The sequence below is a fragment of the Schistocerca piceifrons genome, chromosome 2 (assembly GCF_021461385.2).
Source record: "Schistocerca piceifrons isolate TAMUIC-IGC-003096 chromosome 2, iqSchPice1.1, whole genome shotgun sequence".
Classification (NCBI taxonomy): domain Eukaryota; kingdom Metazoa; phylum Arthropoda; class Insecta; order Orthoptera; family Acrididae; genus Schistocerca; species Schistocerca piceifrons.
The window spans coordinates 446,953,850-446,979,755 of record NC_060139.1 but is presented as its reverse complement, the minus strand read 5'-3'; the positions used below and the strand labels follow the sequence as shown (position 1 = coordinate 446,979,755).

The following is a 25,906-nucleotide window of genomic DNA, read 5'->3' as shown; positions in this document are numbered from 1 at the left end:
CCATATAGATAGTTTCAAAAAGTTGATCGCATGGCTGGGAACCTCTCCTTGTAGGAGAGATTCATCATAGTATGAGAGTGGTGTAATTTTTGCAGTGGTATACTTAGCTTCAAATCATCCAGTCTCCTCCACCAGTAAAGTCCATTACGGTATGTATATTGCAAATTTGCCTGGATTTTGAATGTGATGAAAACTTGGATGTAAAAATAATATTTTCCAAAACACTGATGAATCCTTGTAACAGCATATGTAATTTCCGTAAGCATTTACAAAGATGTTCATACACAGATTGTTTTCTACCAACATGACTGACAAAACGGCAATTGTTACAGACCTTCTGTCATTATTTTGACCAAACTGCGATTGACTTCAAGTCCTTTGCACCACTCAATATGTACCCTACCTTAACAATGTACGTTCTTTGGCCTATTGTCAAAAAAATTACATTTACTATTTATACTGAAAAGGTAATGATTTATAGCAGACTGTTAGTACAGTTTTTAAGGCAATAAATGATGATTCATTCTGTCAATACATTTTTAAATATTGTTCTGTTGACTTTTGTATGGAAATTTGGTTATGAAGTTACAGTAACACTACCTACTGTAAAACCATTAATTACATTTTGATTTCATGTTGGATTTTATTCTTGACATTAATTGAGGTACGGTACAAAATTCCACAATGGAATTTCATGTTAAAGTTCGGGATGATAATTCATTGTATCAAAATGACTGAAAATCAATAGTGTTTACATCAGAATGTTGGAGAATTGTTAATGAAAAAGTTAATTACAACTGATTTAATTGATTTTTCATTAGTGTAATGATACATAATGTGCACAAGTCACATTAAATACGTCAGATGACTGATAAATGTTCCAAAAGTCTGTTTTTAGGTAAGTTGAAATTTATTAATTCTCCTAACATTTCTAGGGGAGTATAATAATGCAATTATGAGAATGAAACTATAAATTTTGCTGAAATTTATAACACTATGTTAATTCACATTATCAGGTTTTATAAATAATTATAACTTCCTGTTAATTACAATTATGTGATCTGAAATAATGTTAGAGGTTGATCCAGTATATAAGTAAACCATACAGTTTAATTTGCTGATAGAAACTAAGAAAAACCAGGCTTTTGTAACTTTGGTCCATTACATATTGTGGATTGGGTTATATACAATCTGGTAAATTTTTATTGGTATCGAAGTATTCATTAACTACCCTGTAACTTGTACTACTACAGACTGGGGATCATGGCTACAGTCAGACTCACACATTCCCTTAAAGTTTTTAGCCCAAAAGCAAGCCATCTGGATCATTCATCATGTTAATTCACCTAGCCCCTGTAATCATATATTTAACGAGTTTGGAGTTTTTTTACTGACAGTACAGTACATCTACTGGTTTCAGGGTTTGTAGTTATCAACATGAACAGCTTTAAAAGTACATCATTTTCCTTTCACTGAATATCAGTCAAAGAAAAAGTTTTAATGTTGTGGACACATCCTTATCTACAATTTAAAAAAGTATCCAGTACTCTTTTAAAACGCGTTTTCACTTGACGTTTACAAGAGTCGAGAGGTATCGTTGATAACTGACCATGGGTTTTCAAATAGAATTCAAAGGCTTTACTACTACCAATCTCATTCTGTTGCACATAAGAATGGTTTAGTTTCTGTTAATTATGTTTTGGGATGCAACTCAATAAAATGAATTTAATAGAGACAGTACTGTTTATTTAAATCTGCTTGATTAAGTTTTTGGAATTGGTAACCACTTAAATTCGTAGAAAGTTTAAAAAGTTCATGTAAAAAGGCTTCAGATTTTTTTTAACGTACATGAGCATTTTATATAATTTGCTAAATTTTTCCAGGTAAATTTCAGCATACCTGTTACTAATAAGAGATGAGAAATAATGACCCCATTTATTGTTGTTGTCATTCCTGTTTTCTTTATGGATTTTCGTAGTTCCATGTTTAATTAATCTGCAGGGCGTCCAGGCTAGAGCTATACATTAACAAATGTTTCTAATGAAAGAACTCAACATTTTATGTTGTTGGGTAAATATGCAGACACACTCTCCAAGATGTGATCCTCGCCATTTCATGAACAGTGCTGAGTCGTATGGTGCATGTGCACAAATGTTTACTGTGCAATTGGCAGACGTACTCACGACAGCCAACATGTGAATGCCACTATGAAAGGTGCAGTATGTGCTGTAGTTAGCAGAGATAAATCCTTAACAGAGTTAAATCCTTAGCATATGTCCAGCAGCGTGCAAAAAGAGTGGAATGTGGATTCTCTTACATGTAAATCCATTTATCTGTGGGCTTGATTACTTTGTGAAAGGGAAGTTTGATTTCAAATTCTGGAAAAATCTTAAAATGCATATGTGTTACGAGACTGTGGACACAAAGCATTCACTAGAAGCCCATGTAAATTCATTAGACAAATTAGTAGAGAACTAGCCATACCTCATTCCCTTGCTCCATGGTACGAAAGAGACACACCAAAAGTTGTTTTTTTTTAATTATTATTTTAATTTTTTAATTATCTCAACATCTTGACAATTGACAAACTATGCCATTCCAACAGGATGGTGTCCCACCCCACTATCATGGGGGCATTACCACATTCTCCCATGAAATGTTTCCTGAGTGTTGGATCAGAAGGGAGGGTGCCATAGCCTGGCCCCTTCCATCTCCCAATCTAATTCCACTGGATTTCAGTGCATGGAGATTGATCAAGGACATTATTTACAGCACAAAGGTTCAAGATCTGGTAAATTCAAGAAATGGATCTACGCCACAGTAGAGGCCATAACATGTGTCATGCTTATGAACATGTGGCAAGAAGTAGAGCTACAAGCAGTGCCAACATTAAACTATGCCAACATGCACAAAAATGGTTGAGCCCCCATGTACAGTGTTGGACAAATAGTTATAGTAAACCGGAATAGGCAATGAAACACAAACAAATGTTTTTCTGTACCTCTAGCCCAGACATCCTGCATTTTGTTTCTTTTAATACATTCAGGTCATGGTATAATATAATCTGTGATGTTGATCATTGACATGGATATGCAGTTCAATAAAAGTAAGACAGTAAAATGTGTGTTGATTCAGGGCCGTAATGAATGCCATATTTTCTTTCTGGAATGTATACAGACCTCACATCCAAATTAGGGTACAGTGCACCAACTATTCACCAGTTATTACCAGTACACAATATACATTGAATCTCAAGAGCGTTATTCCCCCTGTAATCAGTGATAAGTTTCTGCTAGCACACAGCTTAAAATGAAAACACTGGACAAGTGATCCAATGCTTCCCGCGAAGTTATCAATGAAAGGTATAAAGCCAGTAAATGAGTCTGCAGTCAGTTTAACAGACTTTATTTATAATAATTTAGACTGAAAGTTACAAATAAAATACCTGAGAAATGTGAGCCATGTTCCCCTTTATCTCGAATTCTGTTCTTGGCGTATTATCATAAGTAGTTTGCATTTAAAGGTCCTTATTCTTCTCATACTTTTGTCAGAAGACCCAGAGAAATTAATGTGTAACTAAGAGGTTGTCCAGAAATTGCAATCACCAACTGAATTTAAAATTGTTGGAATGTATGGGTCAGCTGCTTAGTTTTTGTTTTAGTTCTCATTATTGATGTGTATCACACAGTTGCTTTTCAGTTGGGAATAAAAGCACACTGAATTTTATGTAGGTATGAATGTTTGCTGCCATCATCACAAAATAATTATTGTTGTAAAACATTCAATCTATGAAATTGTAGAGGTAGACTGCCCAGTTAGTGATAGTAACTGACATTAAATGGGAGCACCACAGGTAACCCAGAAGAGTCTTCCTAATATTGTACCACCTCCACAGCCTAAAGAGTTATCCTTCCATTTGTATGTTGTTGCTTCCTGTGTTTGCAAATGCAGACATTGGGAGACCGTAAATTGCAAATAATAGTGTTGCTTGTTACAAAATCTATTCAGGAAACAACTGAACATACATAAAAATATTTTTATTTAACTTACAGATGTTGTAGTCTTTGTCTCTTCAAACTACACACTGCCTGTATTCAAATGCTTGTCCCAGCAGTTTTCCATTTTGCCCAGAAATCCTGGAAAAGTCCCTTTTGGGATATACTGTAGTATGTATGACAAATTCTTCTTAATGTCATCAGTAGTGTCAAAATGGTATGTTTTCAGTATGTATTTTAATTTTTGGAACAAGTTAAACTTCATGGAAAGAAGCCTGAGAAGTATACTGGCTGAAGACAGTCATTTGTTTTTTGGCACAAAATTCCTCACTTGGCAAAGGCAAGTGTGCAGGAGCATTTTTATATAACCTAAGAATCACAGGTTGTTTTTCTGAAACAGTGCTCTCTTTTTGTTATTGCATTTTACACAATAAATCGTAATGATGTGGAATGAATAATTTTGCATTCAAATCACAAATTAATTCATATGTATGGTTACATGCTGAACATTTCTAGATAGAAGAAAGAAAAAAGATTTATAGATGTGTGTTAGTAGTTCCTACCACCACCTTTTTCAATTACAATAATAGAAATTCTTCTACGGAATTAGAGAAGTTGTCAAGGAGAAACTTTCTCAGTTTGTTGTCAAATTTTACTATGCTGACTGTCACACATTTTGTATCAGTGGGAAAGCGATCAAAAATTTTTGTTGCAGCAGTGTACACCCATTTTTGTCCAAAAGACAACCGTAGTGTGGAGTAATGAATGTCATTTTTCCTTGTGGTATTGTACAAGGGTGGTTTGAAAAGTTCTCAGAATCACCACGAGAGGTCAGTGCTAGCGCAACGAGTTGTTCGTGTGATATTCATTGGACTGTTGCCTGTAAACACATGCCACATCAGTGCTCTTGGAAGGGAGTTGTTGCGGTGATGTGACTCTGTTATTGTTCCCATGTAGTGATTTGCGAAGATGGAAAAAATAGAGATTCGAGCAGGGTTTAAGTACTTTGTAAGGAAAGTATGAAAGCAAAGGACATTCATGCTGATTCCAGAATACGCTGGGGGACACTGTTCCTTCATATTCAAGTGTTGCCAAGTGGACAAATGAATTTAAATTTGATGATCCGCGCAGTGGTCGGCCAAGACATGTCTCTACTCCAGAAATCATTACAAAAGTGCACAAAATAGTCGTGGAGGATTGCTGATTGAAAGTGTGTCAAACTGCTTACTCTTGCCAGATGGCATCAGGAAGGGTACATCACATTTTAACTGAAGAATTAGAAATGAAAAAAATTATCTCCAAGATGGGTGCTGCGACTCTTGACGCTGGATCAAAAACACATGAGAATGGACAAATTGGAACAATGTTTGGATTGTTTTAGGAGAAACGAACAAGATTTTTTGTGCCAGTTTGTGACCACAGGTGAAACTTGGGTGCACTACTATACACCAGAGACAAAACAGCAGTCAGAGCAGTGGAAACATGCTGATCTGACAGGAAAGGTCATGGCATCAGTTCTCTGGGAGCCGAAGGCGATTCTGTTTGTAGATTATCTCCCCACTGGGCAAACAATTACTGGAGAATATTATGCTAACCTCCTGGACCAATTTCAACAAAAGATACATGAAAAAAGGCCGGGTTTAGCTAGGAAGAAAGTCATGTTCCATCAAGACAATGCGTGCCCGCACTCGTGCTGTCACTATGGAAAAATTACGTGAACTAAGGTATGAATTTTTGCCACACCCACCTTATTCACCTGATATGGCTGTAAGACTTCCATCTCGACCAAAACTGAAAATTTTTTGTGGTGGACGAAGGTTCACTTCGAACAAAGAATTGATAGCCGGACTTGAACATGTTTTTGAGCAACAAAGACTTTCTTTCTTAAAGATGAGTTACCCCTGAACATTGTTCCATATGACGTTACTGAATTAAAATATGCCATCTTACTGATTTGTCTCTCCCCAAGATTTCCAATGATTCTAAGTGCAAATGTGGCTGAACTAAGTTGTTTTAGGAGTTCCAGAATATGTTTTCTCCAGTTTAAATTCTCATCAATAGGGTCACCTAAGAATTTTGAAGTCTCCACGCTTTTTATTATTTCCTTACCACGTGTTACACTTATCATTAGTGTAGTACACCTGGATTTGCAGGATTGAATATGTTGTGTCTTTTTAAAATTTGCAGAAAACCAATTAATGATACATTTATGAACTTTGTATACCATTTTTTCTGTTTCTGTATGTATGGCTGGATTGATTACAATACTACTGTTGTCTGCAAGAAGAACTAAATCTGCTTGTTGTCTATTCATTTCCATATATGAAGAGGAGTGGTGGATCTAAGATTGAGCCTTTGGGAACCCGTTTTGATTTCTCCCCAGTCAGAATTATGTCCCCTGACTATATTGTTTGAATTACTAAGTACAAGTTTCTGCATTTGTTGTGTTAGATATGACATTATCAAATGGTTGGCTATACCATAAATCCCATAAAAGGTCTGTTTATCTAGGAGGGTAATGTGAATCACACAGTCAAGTGCCTGAGATATTTCACAGAAAATACCAGCTGACACTATTTTATTATTTAATGGTTGTAAAACCTGGTTAGTGAATGTGTAAATGGCATTCTCAGTAGAGTAACTCTCCTGAACTTTTTCTCTTTATGCATTCTAATGTATTTAAGCAATTATTATTAAATTCATTTGCTACCTGTGACTCTACATTTATTACCTGTCCATGCAATTCAGTTGTGATGTTATTCTGTTTTGTGACCGGCTGTCCTGTGTCTCGTTTCACTACATTCCACATAGCCTCATGTCTGTTGCAAGAATTACACATTTCTGACATTGTGTGTATGATCCTTGATTTTTTAATAACCTTTCTTAGTAATTTTGAGTATTTTTTGTAGTGTGCAACTCCAGAAGAATCTTTACTTGTTCTTTACAACATACACATTTTTCTTTTCCCTTCACAAGATACCCCAGTAGTAATCCATGGATTTTTAGGTCATGCACAAAGCTATTTTCAAACAGTTATATGAATTTATCATAGAATAGATTAAATTTTCTGTTACCATTTGGTTCCTTATAAATTTCATTTCAGTTCATTTCTTGTAAACTATTCTTAAAAAAAAACATTTGTCCTGGAGTTATTAATCGTTCTAACAAATTTCCTCTGAGGAGTATCCATACTGTAAGGCACTAAGTTATTTATCTTGGCTAACTGTCCATCATGATGTGAGAGAGCATTTGCTGCTTGGTTAACAGTTACTTTCTTGCTTTGAGCTTCACCAAAGAAAACATTATCGATTAGTGCTCTTCTGTCTCTACCCACCCATGTTAGAAAGCTGAATACCAGAATCAAACTTTAGGATTCAAGTAAGGTTTCCAGATCATTTTTCCTGTCAGACTGCTTCAGAAAATCTACATTGAAGTCACCACAGACAAAACTGCATGCTACTTTCTGACAGATAGCACAGTAAAGAATTCGGAATCCTCATAAAAAGTTCAAAATTTCCCAGTGGAGACAACATAAAGTTACAGTTAAAAGTGAAATATTTTCAGTAATAAATCACAAGCACACATTTTCTGTGTGCTGATCAGTACAAAATCTACTTGTCTTAATGTTTTTGAACTTGTATTCTGTCTTAATACATGTGAAAACTCCTCCTTTTTCTTTATTAGTTCTGCTTAATTAACCTACTAAGAGATTAATCTTTTACATGTAACTTATCTAACGCTGTGGTTATGCGGTGCTCAGGCGTACAGAGGATGTCTGTCTTTTTGGAGCTTTCTAAAGTTTCCACCAGACAGACAAAAAACTCTTCTACCTTATTACTCAGTCCTACAACATTTTAGAGAAATAAGCTAACCTTACTTTTCTGTGCCTTCTTAAGTATTTTGTGGGGCTTGTTTCAAAACAGGGTACCTGAATCCCAATTTTAACGTAAAAAAGGTTTCTCTCTGACACCATAACTACAGACATCCTGCTTTTTGTGATGGTGGCCCCTGTTATATTATGTGTGAGAACCTTAGCCAACCTATCTGTTCCTCTCCTATTCAGGTGTAGGCCATGTCTATTATATCCCCATCTCCCAGTTGTAGCAACAGCACTTATATGAAATATAATTTCTACTTTTCAGTTGGGCCTGCAGCATAGGTTATATCGTAGTAAGACATACATTACATTACAATATGATACAAAATGAGCTTACAATACTCCAATATATAGTCCAACAAAATAATTTCTGTCTGAGTATAATGCACTAACTGTACGGAGGAAAAAACACACGAAACCTAAAACACAAATCATTCACAGAGACATAACATTAATAAGAGAAAAAACTAAACAGAATGCAAATGATTTACTCAGTACTAATACTGTAATAAAATAAACCAAATCTTAAACAATAAAAGCATAAAATAAACTGTCTGAACAAACTACAATCTAAAAAAGAAAATTCAATCTGGAAAAAACAAAATCCCAGCTTTTGCCATCCCAGGCATACACAAAATTTCGTATAATAACTGCATAACCCTCACCCCCATGAACCATAGACCTTGTCTTTGGTGGGGAGGCATGCGCCTCAGTGATAAGATAGCCATACCGTAGGAGCAGCCACAGTGGAGGGGTATCTGTTGAGAGGCCAGACAAATGTGTGATTCCTTTTCAGTGTGGATGATTGACTGATCTGGCCTTGTAACATTAACCAAGACAGCCTTGCTGTGCTGGTACTGCAAATGGCTGAAGCAAGGGGAAACAACTGCTGTAATTTTTGCTGATAGCATGCAGTTTTACTGTATGGTTAAATGATCATGGCGTCCTCTTGGTTAAAATATTGTGGAGGTAAAATAGTCCCCCATTTGGATCTCCGGGTGCGGACTACTCAGGAGTATGTCGTTATCAGGAGAAACAAAACTGGTGTTCTATGAATCGGAGCATGAAGTGTCAGATCACTTAATAGGTAAGGTAGGTTAGAAAATTTAAAAAGGTAAATAAATAGGTTAACATCAGGTATAGTGAGAATTAGCGAAGTTCGGTGATGGGAGGAACAAGACTTCTGGTTAGGTGAATACAGGGTTATAATTACAAAATCAAATAGGGGTAGTGCAGGAGTAGGTTTAATAATGAATGAAAAAATAGGAGCATGGATACGCCACTACCAACAGCATAGTGAATGCATAATTGTAGGCAAGATAAACACGCAGTCCACACCTACCACAATAGTACAAGTTTATATGCCAACTGATTCCAGCCGGCCGCGGTGGTCTCGCGCTTCTAGGCGCGCAGTCCAGAACCGTGCGACTGCTACGGTCGCAGGTTCGAATCCTGCCTCGGGCAGGGATGTGTGTGATGTTCTTAGGTTAGTTAGGTTTAAGTAGTTCTAAGTTCTAGGGGACTGATGACCACAGCTGTTAAGTCCCATAGTGCTCAGAGCCATTTTTGAACTGATTCCACAGATGATGAAGGGCTGAAGAAATGTATGATGCAATAAAAGAAATTATTCAGACAGTTAATGGAGACAAAAATTTAATTTTCATAGGGTACTGAAATTCGATAGTAGGAAAAGTAAGAGAAGGAAAAGTGGTAGGTGAATATGGAATGGTGGTAAGGAATGAAAGAGGAAGCCACCTGGTAGAATTTTGCACAGAGCATAACTTAATCATAGCTAACACTTGATTCAAGAATCGTGAAAGAACGTTGTATACATGGAAGAGGCCTGGAGGCACTGGAAGGTTTCAGATAGATTATAGAATGGTAAGACAGAGATTTAGGAACCAGGTTTTAAATTATAAGACATTTCCAGGGTCAGATGTGGATTCTGACCACAATTTATTGGTTATGAACTGTAGATTAAAGTTGAAGAAACTGCAGAAAGGTAGGAATTTAAGGAGAAGGGACCTGGATAAACTGAAAGAACTAAAGGCTGTAGGATGTTTCAGTGAGAGCGTTAGTGAACGATTGACAAGAATAGGGGAAAGAAATACAGCAGAAGATAGAAGAAGAATGGGTAGCTATGAGAGATGATATTGAAGGCAGCAGAGGATCAAGTAGATAAAAAGATGAGGGCTAGTAGAAATCCTTGCATAATAGAAGATACATTGACTGTAATTGATGAAAGGAGAAAATATAAAAATGCAGTGAATGAAGCAGGCAAAAAGGAGTACAAATGTCTCAAAAAATGAGAGTGGAAGCAAGTGCAAAATGGCTAAGCAGGGATGGCTAGAGGACAAATGTAAGGATGTAGAGGCGTGTATCACTAGTGGTAAGATAGATACTGCCTACAGGATAATTAAAGAGACCTTTGGAGAAAGGAGAACCACCTGTATGAATATCAAGAGCTCAGATGGAAAACCAGTCCTAAGCAAAGAAGGGAAAGCAGAAAGGTGGAAGGAGCATATAGAGGATTCTACGAGGGGGGACTCAAAAGAAACCGGATTGTTGTCATAAAAAATAATTTTTACAAAATTACTTCAGTCACCTTCAGAATACTCTCCATTACATGCGATGCACTTGTCAAGTCTCTTTTCCCACTGTTGGAAGCATGTTTGGAACTCTTCAAGTTTGATATTGTCCAGTGCCCTTTGCGAAGCTGTTTTTACCGCCTCCACATCATCATAACGCTCCCCTTTTAGCGTTTTTTTCATTCGTGGAAATAGGAAAAAGTCGCACGGGGTTAGGTCCGGTGAATATGGAGCGTGGGGAACGACAGACCACCTCTGAGATGCCAAACAGTGGGTCACTCTTAAGGCCATGTGTGCTGGAGTTTTGTCGTGATGCAAAAACCAGTCACGTGATTGCCAAAGTTCCAGGCGTTTCCTCCTCACATCCTCTCGCAGACGCCTTAAAACATTCAAGTAAAAGTGCTGCTTGGTTTCTGGGTCATACCCGTAACACCAACTCTTATCCCCTGTAATGACTGTTCAAGAAGTTTGGATCACATGCAATCTTTGTTTTCAAGTCCTGACACACATTCATGCGGATAGTTTTTTGCTCCTGTGTGAGAAGGTGCGGAACAAATTCAGCAGCAACACGGCTCATGTGCAAATCCTCACTCAAAATCCGCTGGCACAAGCTCCAACTGATTCCTGTCTCTGCTGAAATTTGGTCGATCATTTGGCGACGATTCTCATTGATCTTTTGGTGGACCTTTTCAATGTTCTCTTCATTTTGCGATGTAGAAGGGTGTCCAGAACGAGCTTGGTCTTCAGCACACATCTCACCACGTTTAAAGTGCCCAAATCACTTGAAAACCTGTGTGCGGCTCATAACATCCTCCTGGAAAGCTTCCAGAAGCATTTGGTGTGTTTCCGTTGCAGTTTTTTTAAGCAGGAAACAAAATTTCACACTCTCTCTTTGTTCTTTAAAAGTTGCCATAACGACTTCGCAGAGGTAACCCGCCAACAGTCAGAGAAACACAATACCACACTTGCACATTCAGCTCTATACTGACGCCGTCTGCACAGCTGTTTCATGAAGGTCTCTACTAACACCATCTAGTGTGAGAACCCTGCACTACGTCTACAAGTGGCAGCGCCCTCGGAGGGCGCCCTTGAGGGCTACAGTGTGGAAATGGAAGAGGATGTAGATGAAGATGAAATGGGAGATGTGATACTGCATGAAGAATTTGACAGAGCACCGAAAGACCTAAGTCGAAATAAGGCCCTGGGAGTAGACAACATTCCGTTAGAACTACTAATAGCCTTGGGAGAGCTAGTCACGACAAAACTCTTCCATCTGGTGAGCAAGATGTATGAGACAGGCGAAATACCCTCATACTTCAAGAAGAATATAGTAATTCAAATCCCAAAGAAAGCAGATGTTGACAGGTATGAAAATTACCAAAATATCAGTTTAATAAGTCATGGATGCAAAATACTAACATGAATTCTTTACAGACGAATGGAAAAACTGGTAGAAGCTGACCTCGGGGAAGATCAGTTTGGGTACCATAGAAATATTGGAACATGCGATGCAATAATGCCCCTACATCTTATCTTAGAAGATAGATTAAGGAAAGGCAAACCTACGTTTATCGCATTTGTAGACTTGAAAAAAGCTTTTGACGATGTTGACTTGAATACTCTCTTTCAAATTCTGATGGTGACAGGGGTAAAATACAGGGAGTGAAAGGCTATTTACAACTTGTACAGAAACGAGATAGCAGTTATAAGAGCCTAGGGGCATGGAAGGGAAGCAGTGGCTGAGAAGGGAGGGAGACAGGGTTGCAACCTATCTCTGATGTTATTCAGTCTGTATATTGAGCAAGCAGTGAAGAAAACAAAAGAAAAATTTGGAGGCAGAATTAAAATCCACAGAGAAGAAATAAAAACATTGAGGTTTGCCGACGACATTGTAATTCTGTCAGAGACAGCAATGGAGCTAGAAGAGCAGTTGAACAGAGTGGACAGTGTCTTGAAAAGAGGATATAAGATGAGATAAAAGCAAAACAAGAATAATGGAGTGTAGTCAAATTATATCAGGTAATGGTAAGGGAATTAGATTAGGAACTGAGACACTAGATTAGGAACTGAGACACTTAAACTGGCAGATGAGTTTTGCTGTTTGGGCAGCAAAATAACTGATGATGGCCGAAGTAGAGAGGATATAAAATGTTGACTGGCTATGGCAATGAAAGTGTTTCTGAAGGAGAGAAATTTGTTAACATTAAGTATAGAGTGGACGATAAATAGTTTGGACAAGAAGAGAATAGAAGCTTTTGAAATGTGGTGCTATAGAAGAATGCTGAAGATTAGATGGGTAAATCACATAACTAATGAGGAGGTACTGAACAGAATTGGGGAGAGGAGAAATTTGTGGCACAACTTGACTAGATGAACGGATTGGTTGGTAGGATACGTTCTGGGCATTAAGGGATAACCAATTTAGCATTGGGAGGGGGGGGGGGGGGGGGGGGAAGCATGGGAGGTAAAAATCATTGAGGGAGACCAAGAGATGAGTACACTAAGCAGATTCAGAAGGATGTAGGTTGCAGTAGTTACTCACAGATGAATAAGGTTGTACAGGATAGGGTAGCATGGAGAGCTGCATAAAACCAGTCTCTGGACTGAAGACAACAACAACAACAACTACTACTACTACTACTACTACTACTACTGTGCAAAATTCTGTATCTGTCAAAGAGGAAGAAATTTTAACATCGGTTTCAAAGAACACACAAAAAATTCCAACAGCAGTCTATGAAGCTTTTTCCAGCTTCTCAGAAACCAAATCCACAAAGCAGAACATATCAAAAATGCATAACAGGTTCTACACAGAATATCAAATGGACATACCATGGGCAGCTTGGAAGAATTGGAAATAAATACCCGCACAAAAAATTATCCAAATGATCTCCTTAATGAACAGATCAACCTCAAACATAAAAATTATCTAAAAATTTTACTGACATTTTGAAACACAAGAATTAATAAAAATCATAGTAAACAGAAAACCAAAGATTGTTGTAGTTACCAATGATAACAAAATTATAATATTAATGAAACACTACTAACATCACTGACTAGCAAAGATTGCACTGTGTAGATACAGCATCAACAAGAATAAGCTGCCATCCCAAATGTCAAATGTATTTTGTGAAAATATTCTATACAGACAAAACTTACGCTCTAGCAACATATAAACAGTCATCGGTTTAATCATTGATGCAGTATGGGCATCTATTCCAACTATATGTAAGTATGTTTGCAATGTTAGCTTTCTGTGCAACATTTATAAATGTAAGTATATTCACCAAATGTGACATCTACAGGTTTTCTTGAGTGTGGTGCTGTAGCCGAAACAAGCTTGTGGTAAAGGACGACGATTACTAATTAAATCATTTACAGCTTACCCTGAATTATTCACTACAAAATGTCAGGTTTCATTTCAGTCAGTGGCAGCCTTTTCAACTCAGTGTTGACAAGGCTCACAACAGTGTCAACTCAGGGCTGGTCATGGCACTGCAGGACCTTCACAGAACTCACATTTGTGTGTGTAGTTGCTACTATTGCTTCATACGGATCACCCCTAATGTGGTAATTAATTTTCTTACTCTGGCTGTTTCCTGCTTCACCTACAACAATGACCTAATCCTCTTTTTCAAAATCTTTTCACAAATTCCCTACATCTGATGTCACCTGGCTGAGGCTAGCATTTGCCTTCACAATACTTGTGACCTGTTACCCTGTTCCTAATTTATCCTTTACCATCTAGCAGCAACAATCTTTTACGAGGGTAATCCTAAAAAGAAGGTCTCTTATTTTTTTATAGGTAAATATACCTGTTTATTTCTGCAATGGTTTACATCAGTTTACAGCTTGAACATTTAGCTATTTTTTTGGCATATTCACCATTTCTGCCGATGCATTTTTGTAGACACTGTGGCAGTTTTTGTACGTCCATGTCATACGAGCTCACCGGCATGCTGTTCAGAAAGTTATGAAACTCTTCTTTCACCTCGTTGTCAGAGCTGAATCGCTTTCCGGTCAAATGTTCTTTTAACCTAGGGAACAGGTGATAGTCACTGGGCACCAAGTTAGGACAATAGGGTGGGTGGGTGATTATGTTCCACTGAAACTGTTGCAGGAGAGCAACGGTTCGCTGAGTGATGTGTGGGCAAGCATTGTCATGGAGAACGTGTACGCCCTTGCTCAACATTCCTCTTCCCCAGTTCTGAATTCCCCGTTCGAGTTTTTTCGGAGTCTCACAGTACCTGTCAGCGTTAATTGTGGTCCCAGCGATTCAGCTCCAACGATGAGGTGAAAGAAGAGGTTCATAACTTTCTGAACAGCATGGGAGCAAGCTTGTATGACATGGGCATACAAAAACTGCCACAGCGTATACAAAAATGCATAGACAGAAATGGTGATTATGCCGAAAAATAGCTAAATGTTCAAGCTGTAAACTGATGTAAACCATTGCAGAAATAAACAGGTCTATGTTCTTATAAAAAAAAATAGGAGACCTTACTTTTGGGATTACCCTCGTATTCCTACTCCCTTTTGGTGCCAACCTACAATCAGTTTCTTTGCTAGAAGTCTGATGTACCCTCCTGTGACATTCAGCTGGATGGGATTTTTCCTCTCCTCCTTCAGGTTACAAGTCAAACTTGTTAGATACTGTAAGCTCACATGTGGACCATCCTGACTATCCTATAAATGTTTTCTCAATTATCAGGTAAAATTTCACATTGCATTTTGCTCCCATAAATCAGGCATTGCAAAAATTACCATGAATGCTGTACCACATTTCACTCAAATAACAGTTTTTGATGAACTGAACAAGATATCAGTGTGACACAATGGGATGTTTTTTGAGCCCTTGTCATAGACACAGTGTTACCAGTGGCACATTGTTAGGATGCTTTGTTGTTGCGTTAATTTCATTATCTTTGAACATTTACAGGCAAACAGTTGTGCAGAATTGTGTCTTGTAGAAGTAAGGCATTAATGTAAATTGTTGTCATTTACTTGCATGTCATGGGGAAAAGAAGTGAGAAAAGATGAAGACAGGAACTGAACATGGTTTGGCTGAAAAACGAAAGTAATACATTTCCAGTTATAAAGCATAAATAATTTGGTGTTTCATTATGCACCAACTTCTTGCAGGGGGGACTCTGTTTGGTTAAAAGTAAAAATTGAAACCATGCAAATAATGTGCACATACATGTCTATTGCTGTAGTAGATAAAGGTTTTAAATAGACAAATAAATTCAGCCACAAAGGTCTAATTGTAGTGAACGTAGTTGTCCAGGAAGAAAGAAATGCTTGAGCATGTCATCTCACAGATAGAGCATTACAATGATTAGAGGAAAGAACAAATAAATATTTTTCTTAGCAACTATGCTGGAACTCCATATATAATTGGTGCGAACTGGGTGCCAAAATGTCTTGCAGGTGAACAGAAATGTCACAGTATGTTACTGTATAACGTAATCACTTTCAAATCTCCTGCTTAATGGTACACACACAGCAGAGACAATGAGATCTGATCTGACCTGTATGCTGTAGGAGCACACGGCATGTGCAATGTTTTGAGTACATGTTCTCAGGTCCTCTTCTGTGTGACAACGGATGTCCTCTTCAAGGTCTACAGTGCAGCATGTCCACAGAGCATGATACCCAACCCTCATAGTTTCAAATGTACCATTTTCTTGCAGCTGTTATTGTGGTAGGATGAAGGTGTTATGTGATGTCATAATTAAAACAGTGGCTGACAACAATGTCCTCTTCTCAGCTTGTGTCTGTACTGTGAACTGGGAGATTTGAAACTGATATGCTTTTCAAACCCATTTTATATCCAAACGATACATTTCTGGACGTGGGTTCCTTATCAGAACTTCATCTGCTATAACCTCTAAAGCCTCCAGAAGCCCATAATAGGAATTTTGAATTGCTCTATAAAGAGGTGCTGTAATTGAGCAAACTTATTTATCAAATTCTCTGTTTTCTATGTATGGCATTGTCAAACAAACACGTAGACCTATCAGCAAAGTTGGCCAAAATTAACCTCACTTTTGAAGCAGCTGTCATGAAATTGCAACAAATACTGGTAGAGGTCAGACCTAAACTATTCATTTACAGCATTTTCAACATCAGCTAGTAATTGCCTTATAGCCATTGCCCATTGATTTAGGTTGCTCATTAATCATTGTTTTTGTATTTTGAAGTGAGTGAAGAGACTAATCCTCAACCATGCGAGTTTTCTATGTCCAGTAATAAAAATAGGTTATCGGTACACACACAGGTGGACCGATACCATTTCTGTTCCTTGAACTATGTGGGCATGGTAGAATGTGGGATTCATATTTCTTTTTACCTCTGGGAAGTGAATGGAGGAAGCTATGCAGGTGAAAGCATTATTTAGATTGGCTCCAACTACATGGATACACTCACCTGTGTGGGAACTTTTGTGTAGTTAGTACATACATCAGGACGTTTTGTGACTGAATATATGCAGCATTACACATTATTAAAAATGTCTGCTAGGAGATACACTTCTAACTATGTTGCAAATATTCTGTTTTGCAGCAACTGAAAAGTTAATAAGGATCTTGAATACAGCTGTACATATTTTATCATGTAAAATAAGAACAGCCTCATACTGCTTGTAAATTTTAACCTTCAACAACAATAGAGGGAGATGCAGGGCATGCACAAGTGACGTGTTCTTAATATCTAGACTACAAGGTGAAAATAGAATGCAGATGGAAGAGGCCCAGCATTGCTCATGCTGTGTAGTTGCTATACCTATGCTTTATGCCTCATGTCAAGTGTCTACCTTCGAGGGGTTGTGAGATTACTTTTGCAAGAAACCGGCCAGACATAGTACAATGCGTTTAGCAGTGGTCACTATAGTGTTATTACACGTGTTATTGTTGTACTGTGAAAGCTGACTGTGGGTACAAAACACCTGTAATGTGTCATGTCTTTCAACCCCAGCCAAGTTCAAATGAGAGTGCAGAGTACCGTAGCAAAAGTTTACAGACAGTAGTTTGATGTAACATATTTTATTATGTTATTAAATATCTGTATTCCTTATTTTCTCTTTACAGCGCTGTGTAGAGGAACAAGAGGCTAAACTGAAGGCATTGACATCCAACATACAACAGTCTATTGCAAAATCAACACCAATTCGACAAACAAAGTTGGCATATGTTGACAGTATTGCCAAACCGCCACGGAATGTGGCAAAGCAACAGGTAAGAATATTACTGTTTTTTATTTGCTTTTTATCTATGGTGAAATAAGTTAATAAATAGTGGGTTATTTGGTAAAACTATTCAGCATAGGTGAGTGCGGTCATATATTGTATAGATCAATCTTTTGGCCATGGTTGCATGTGGCTGAAACGTAGTTCTGTACAAGAACAGAATGTCATGGTTGTATACTCAAAATAGTTTTATTGAAATAGCCATTGAAACCTCAGCTCACACATAAGTAGTGGATTGTTTTGAGAGACATCACTGTGCACTGCTGTACATCATCATTATGCTAATATGTTATTTGTTAATAAACAGTACACTTGGTGAAAAGGGTTTATATCTGTATTTCATATGGAACTTAACACCACTTGGGGAGCGATTGGTGTAATAAGTAGATAGGGAGTAATGGGAATAAGACCTTGTGACACTGGAAATCAGCCATCTGTTTTATAAGACAGTAGGGATTATATGACATGTGTGACTGTAACAGCCACATATAATGATTGTTATTGAAATTTTAGAAAAGCTTTAAGACTTTCTTTTATAAAAGAGTGTGAAGGTTTGACATGTTGATTTTGTAACTCGTGAGAAAGTGAGCATTATCATCTCAGAAAACTTTAATTCTCTTGCCAATATTCAGAAACTTTTTCACGTGTCTTCTAATAAAACTATGTGTAAACTTCAGAAAGTAAGTTACACACATCGTCCCACATTAAGACCATTGTGCAACAAGAGTGGCACATTGTCAGAAAAGAGTACATGTTCCAGGCTTCCAGCAGACACATTTTTGCTACAGTACAAATAATAGGTGCATTATAGTGTCCGAGTCAGAGGACATGGCGACAGAAAACTTACTCCAAAGTTGATGTACGCAGGACAGTATTATCCTCATGGGAATAAGATCTAAATTGTACACTGAGTCACTCTTAAATTGAGGCGATATATGAATCAGATGCAATGTCATGTCCAGCCATAGTGAAATGGTGCCAACAGTTTGATGAAGTCTACACAGACATGGGTGATGCTGATAGGGAAGTGCGTATCTTGCATCAAGTGACTTCTGTCTTTCCTGCAAGCTGCGAGAAAATCTGAGGGATAAGAATTTTTTTAACAATGAGGAAGTTCAAACAACAGTTCATGAGTGGTTCTGTCACTAAGGATTTCTGTTGTTAAGGAACTGAATTATTGGTAGAACATTCTGATGGATGTTTACAAAGACTTGCTGATTATGTTGAAAAGTAGTGTCACACATCTGAGTCACTCTGTAGTGTACTGCAGCTTTCAATAAAAGTCACTTTGCCTGCTACAATAATGTGTGACTTGTTGAAGTCTCCTCGTGTAATAAGACTATAATAGCATCATACAATGAGTCAAATTTTTGAATTTAGAAGAATTAAAGACAAATATGGGATGGACAGGAAAAGAAATAAACAGAAAAGTAAAAACAAACTGCTATGCCTTTGGTAAAGAAAGTAGGGTGTCCTAAACTAAGCATCCAGTGGGTTTGAAAAGGAAATTTTACATCTGTGTGTTCTTCTAATTTAGCTGTATGGTAATGAGACAAGGAGTTTTGAAGTAAAAACCATTCAAAAACAGAGGTTGCTCTGTGAGCTGTGAAGAGGCTCATTGGGAATAAGTAGGGACCTAAAAATTAGCATATACTCTTACCAAAAAAAGTTACGTTCATTGCTTTTTTTTTCCTTGTGGCTCTGTCTAAGCTTTCAACAAATGATTGTTTCTGGAGCCAGCAGCATTTTTCCCCAGTGATCAGAGTGCGTCTCTGATTTAAAGTATTTCTTGACATTATTTTTCTTGTCCCATCCAGTTTGATAACTACAATATCTGTGTAATATTGATTTCAAAATTCTATGAGCATTCATAGCCATTTGACCAAATACTTCACAGCCCAATAGAGAGAACTGACAAGGAATTTAGCATGGAAGTAGAACTGAAAATAACTCTATTTGCATGTTAGAGGAAGACTTTTGGTGTAGTAGAAATACGTTCTCTGGTTTTGTTTTTCGTTTTCCAACCAATTTCTGTAGCTGCTAGTTGGCCACGAGCATAAATAAACTAAAATTGTGACTGACAGAGGACATAGGAGTGGTGCCGCCTCCTCTCAGGGCAACGATTCTACACCGGTGTTCTATGTTCCTGTGAAAGCAGAACTTGTGCATGGTCATGGGGATTACCAATACCTCCTGGTGTTGTGAGCTTCATAATTGAACTTCATGATTGACGAGCATTAGTCTCTTCACTTGTTTCAAAATGCAGGAATGATGATTAACATGCAACCCAAATGATTGGGCAATGACTATAAGGCAGATGTTGCTGATCTTGGCAATGTTGTAAATGAGATAGTTTAGGCCTGACCTCTACCAGTATTTGACGAATCACAATTCAAACCACCTGCAACCTAAAACTGTCATGTTAAAAGTACCTGCATTAGATCAACTTTTCAACTTTAGCTACCAGACAAATGTATGCATTTCTTTGTCCTATGTTACTAGGTTCCATGACTAAGTCATATGTTGCATTACGTGGGGTTTATCTTGGACACAACATTTGATTGTCCGCTGTTGGCATGGCACCAGAGCATTGAACACACTAACACATTATTGCAGTCATCCACTTTTTGTTTTTCAAACACACTCTTATACACATTATCTTTCCAAATTGGGTTTTGCCAGTTGACACACAATACAGGTAACCAAAAATGGATTACGTTTGTATGCAGAAAATAAAGCTATTGATAAAACAGTTCATCCAGATACAATTGCGCTATGAAAATGCGCTAGCTTTGGTAGGTAATTTCACATTTTGAAGGCAGAATTTGCATCTATATTTGCATTTATTGTAAAAGAGAGACAGTAAAACAAATAAATCAGGGAGTAGATAGGAGTAGAAGACAAGATTGTGAATGTAAACAAAAGCACAGTGGTTTTTTACTGTGGAACCAAGTGCACCTAAGTATTAGATGATCACACTTCTATTGTATGTGGGAGTGAGGGTGCTTTGTGTGATTTATCATGAGTTTTTATTGTGATATTCCATGGGGACACACTGAACCACTTGATAGTATATGCATAACTATCTTGACATAATTGACAGTGCGATACAATTTTTTTAGTCATCACTGTACATGCTTATTGTAAGGTCACCATGTGTTTCTGGTAATATCTGTGGGAGGCCAAGTGCAATAATATTGAGTCCAGATAGTACTGTGTGTGTGTGTGTGTGTGTGTGTGTGTGTGTGTGTAAGCTGGGTGAAATATCATATTGGGATTATTTTGTAGTCAATACCATAAGATAGTAGTTACACACGGTCCTGAAAATAATTATGCTTGAACACCTCCGTCTGATGAATGAGCCTGCAGTGGCTTGAAAATTATGTTATCTTAAATGGTGCAATAAATCATATCAAATTCAAAAACAAATGGTTGCATATAATCTACATAATCCACTATTTACAGTCACAGTTCAATATCTGCAATGGATATAATTACATAGGTAGTCACTTAGTTTATCTTCATTCAATACATCTCAATTACATTACAATTTGCATGTGCAGAATCTCTATTGAAGTTACTTTCTGGACAATTTCATTAGCAAATACTCTTCCTTAATCTTTCACATATGCTGTTACCTGGTGCCCTTATAAAATGTTCACGCTGACATAACAGGGTCAGCCACTGTGTAAATTATGTGCATGACAATGTTATAAACTATTTCCAAGTGAATGTCTAAATGTTTTGTACAAAGTCTCAATAGATAAAACACCATTGATTCATCAACTGAGAGAGTGTAGAATAAAGTACAGTTCAAACACAAGAACAAGCAAGAGACTAAAACTTTGTTTAAGAAAGTCACCAAATAGAGGAACTAATGAACAGTGCATATTGAAGTGTTATACACTGTAGTCTGTGAGAAATCTGTGTGTCCAGATTGGGAGGATTGTTACTTTTAAAGGGTCAATCAAATATAAACCATAATTTCCGTTTATGTGCCCTTTTGTAAATGGAGAGCAGTTTAATACTTGCTAATTGTTTCTTTCGTTTCCAGTGATTGTTCTTGATAGCTAGAATGTTATTGTACTGTTTCTTTAGTCATAATCGCAATGTCAGAGCAATAGGAATCATCATTGTTGCACAGAGCATTATAATCAAGTTTCTCACAATAGAGGGCATGAAACTATTCAGAATTGTGAAAATACTTGTGCTACGTATGGCACAATCAATTTTTATAAGGACAGGAAACAGGTAAGAACGTAGCTATCTGATGTCGCTCGAGGACAAGCGTGACTGATTTTTTATTTTAAAGGAGTTCCTCTCATTCATTTTCTTCATAAACATTGTATAGTGAGAACACCGCATACTATTGCCAGCTTTTAGGTCAAACAAAATATGCATATCATCAGAAAAGGTGTGCAATCCAGGATGTGACAGTCCTTCATGATAGCACACAGATCCACACAGCTTCCTGAGCTCAACAGAAAATTCAGGACTTGTTCCGGACCACACTAGAACATCCTCCCTACAGTTCAGATGTATCGTCCTGCAATTTTCACTTGTTCGAACTACTAAAGGAAGCACTCCAAGGACATAGATTTGATGATGATGGTGCTTTCATCCTCCCTACAGTTCGGACGTATCGCCATACAATTTTCACTTGTTTGAACTACTAAAGGAAGCAGTCCGAGGACATAGATTTGATGATGATGATGATGGTGCTTTCAAAGGTGTTTGTGGAAAACTGGCTGCTGCCACAGCCACACTCATTTTATGGAAACAGATCAAGAAACAGCTTATCTGCTGGGAAAAATGTATTTCCTGTTCAAGAGACTATATAGAAAATTAGTTCCTATGTATGAATTTTTCTGGAGCTTAATTAAAAAAAATGGTTTATATTTGCTTCACCCTTGTAAATAAGATTGCATGGAGATGCCCTGTGTCTGCATTATGGAGAGTAAAGGGTTAACCTGGACTGCTTCACTGTTGCAATAGGAAACTGGAATCTGGGAGCTTTCATAAATTTTCAACTTCATACTAAAGAATAGAAAGTACTTCTTCTAAAATTCTGTTATATTGCTCCCTCCATTACAGTTGGAATATGTAAGTTAACACTTCATATTCTGTTAATGTTCGTACATGTGATATGACACTGCATTAATTCTGTTTGGCATTAACAAATGACAGCTAACTAAGCACCATCTGTCTTCTGTGATATCAGCACCATTGTCATGCACACCCTTTTATTTGATAGTGTGCCCTGTTTATCCAAGACAGGGTATCGTAGCATGGAATAACTGCCAAGCCAACAGGCACTGTGAAGTGTAGTAAAATTGTCCTCATCATCCCACCTTGAAGGCACTTGAGAGCCATCCGTACCCATTTACATGCGTAAACAGTAACAAAACTTCCAGGCAGTTTATGATTCTAATTTACTTAACTAATAAAATAGTTTTAACTGTCGCAATCATCGTTTGTCACTTAGGCAGACGTTGGGTAACACATCACTTTACACCATGTATCTCCACCATTAGACAAATGATCTTGCCACTATAATATAGTGTACATGGATAGTATTTGTAAGTATGAAATCCCATTCGTATTGTAAAAAATTGCAGAGAAACTAGTTGTTTTTACATTTTCAAATTTTAAACTACGTTAAGTGGAATCTCTCCACCAAGTATCAACTCATATAATTAAACTTTGAATCACTAAATATTTCACAGTTCTAACTTGGCTCATCCATAATCATTACCACAACAAGATCTGGCAAGCCAGTTTATACCTCTAGCTTACTCTGTAGTTTCATATTTAACTAAGAATAAGCATTTCTTGCATAATTATTCTAAGGAACATCGAGTAATGATCATTTCCTGCCCTGAATGTGCACTGCTTTACTTCTTCTGGAAGTTACCTATTTATTGTTTCATTTTGTCCACACATGGGGACTATGCTACAGAGAGAGCAGATTAGTCAGGTGCACCTCTCTCTTAATTGTAAATCCTTTTGGCAAATCAGAGTAAGCTATTAGCTTGATTACTGACACTAATTTAAACCAAGCTATCGTAAAATAATCCGTGGTATACTTGCAAATTATGCCACCATAATGATTACAACACATACTTATTCGTTGTCATAATTTAGCAAGAGGAATTACATTCTTAAGGCCAAGGATGACTTTTTGTAGCATACTATACTTTCTTATTATTGCATACAATAAAATGTAAATATCATGTGACTACAATAAAATGTAAATATCATGTGACTAGGGCCTCCCGTAGGGTAGACCGTTTGCTGGGTACAAGTCTTTCGATTTGACGCCACTTCGTCGACTTGCGCGTCGATGGGGATGAAATAATGATGATTAGGACAACACAACACCCAGTCCCTGAGCGAAGAAAATCTCCGACCCAGCCGGGAATCAAACTCGGGCCCTTTGGATTGACAGTCTGTCGCGCTAACCACTCAGCTGCCGGGGTCGGACATTGCCTACATTAAAAACAGCAAACAAAGCTCAGACAGCTGCTTTCTTGTTATTCACTTATTAACCTGGTATATTAACTGGACCACTACAACTTGTGGAGGTTCCTCTACTTAGCAACCTCGGAGTAAACCTCAAAACCAACCCTATTCTGTTTCGTTAGAAGTTATCAATTAAACCTCCTGTCTCTGAAGGGTGTTGTTGTTGTGGTCTTCAAGTTGTTGTTGTGGTCTTCAGTCCGAAGATAGGTTTGATGCAGTTCTCGATGCTCCTCTATCCTGTGCAAGCGTCTTCATCTCTGAATAACTACTGTAAGCTCCATCCTTCTGAATCTGCTTACTGCATTTATCTCTTGGTCTGCCTCTATGATTTTTACCCCCCACACTTCCCTCCAGTACTAAATTGGAGTTCCCTTGATGCCTCAGAATGTGTCCTGTCAACTGGTCTCTTCTTCTAGTCAGGCTGTACCACAAAGTTCTCTTCTCCCCAATTCTGTTCAGTACCTCCCCATTAGTTACGTGATCTACCCATCTAATCTTCAGCATTCTGCATTCTTCTGTGGCACCACATCTCAAAAGCTTCTATTCTCTTCTTGTCTAAGCTGTTTATCGATAATTTTTCATTTTCATATATGGCTACACTCCATACAGATACATTCAAATACATTCAGAAATAATTTCCTAACACTTAAATCTATATTTGATGTTAACAAATTTCTCTCCTTCAGAAACACTTTTCTTGCCATTGCCAGTCTACATTTTATATCCTCTCTACTTTGGCCATCATTATTTATTTTTCTGCCCAAATAGTAGAACTCACCTACCACTTTAAGCATCTCATTTCCTAATCTAATTCCCTCAGTATCATGTGATGTAACTCAATTACATTCCATTATCCTTGTTTATCTTTTACTGATGTTCATCTTTTCCTTCATCAGAAGAATACTACGTAGCAACTACTCAGATTTTCATAGTACTATTTTCTTCCATTTAGGTGCAGGTCTGTCCTTGGTACACCTACTCTACACCTACATTTTCAATAAGGATGACCATGCCATATTTTTGGTTATTTAAAGCTAATTGTGTTGCTGTGGATTTTAATGACCCTATGTGGATCTCACTTAGGTGTCAGCATGTCAGTCAGCTTCTGTGTAAGGGTGCCTTTCATTCTTTCTGGTCTTCCCCTCTTTGGCCTGAAGACACTAACATCCAGCATCCATATATGGGAATTTGGACAAAAAAGATAGCTTATGTAATGTACATTTCCTCTGATTTCATAGTAGCATTACCTGCCCATACATTTCAGCCCTTTCATCCAAATGCTTATTGTAAACATAAGCATTCTGCAACTGTTTATGCTAAGATTAATTATGAGAATGTCCAAAAGGAATGAGTAGTCTCTCAGTTGTAAGTGAAATACTGTATCATATGGCTACTTAAGTATAGCTAGTGAGATGATATGCAGAAAATTGTTACCTGTGAGTATTACATAGTTAAGTTGATAGTAAAGACACAACAGCATCCTTTATTTACATATATGTCTTTCATATAAGTATGGTTCTCTTATAAGAGGGAAAACAAGCCACTTTGTGGTTGAGTTTCTTTCAAAATTTCCTATGCTGAAGGTTACAAGGGAATCACAACTATATAACATTTAACACATTGTATGCGCATTATGTTAAAGAAGTACTATAACAGACAACTGAGATCTTGTAGT

The 25,906-nt window shown here is 37.4% G+C and overlaps 1 protein-coding gene across 4 annotated transcripts in view; it reads left to right on the top strand.

Moving 5' to 3' along the window:
- LOC124776250 (transcription elongation factor B polypeptide 3) overlaps nucleotides 1-25,906 on the top strand; it is a 162,401-nt gene that overhangs the window by 84,166 nt on the left and 52,329 nt on the right. For all 4 annotated transcript variants that reach the window (XM_047251119.1, XM_047251118.1, XM_047251117.1 and 1 more), the window contains one exon: nucleotides 17,552-17,698. In XM_047251119.1, coding sequence (XP_047107075.1) covers nucleotides 17,552-17,698 — 147 coding nt within the window. The remainder of the gene's footprint in view (nucleotides 1-17,551; nucleotides 17,699-25,906) is intronic.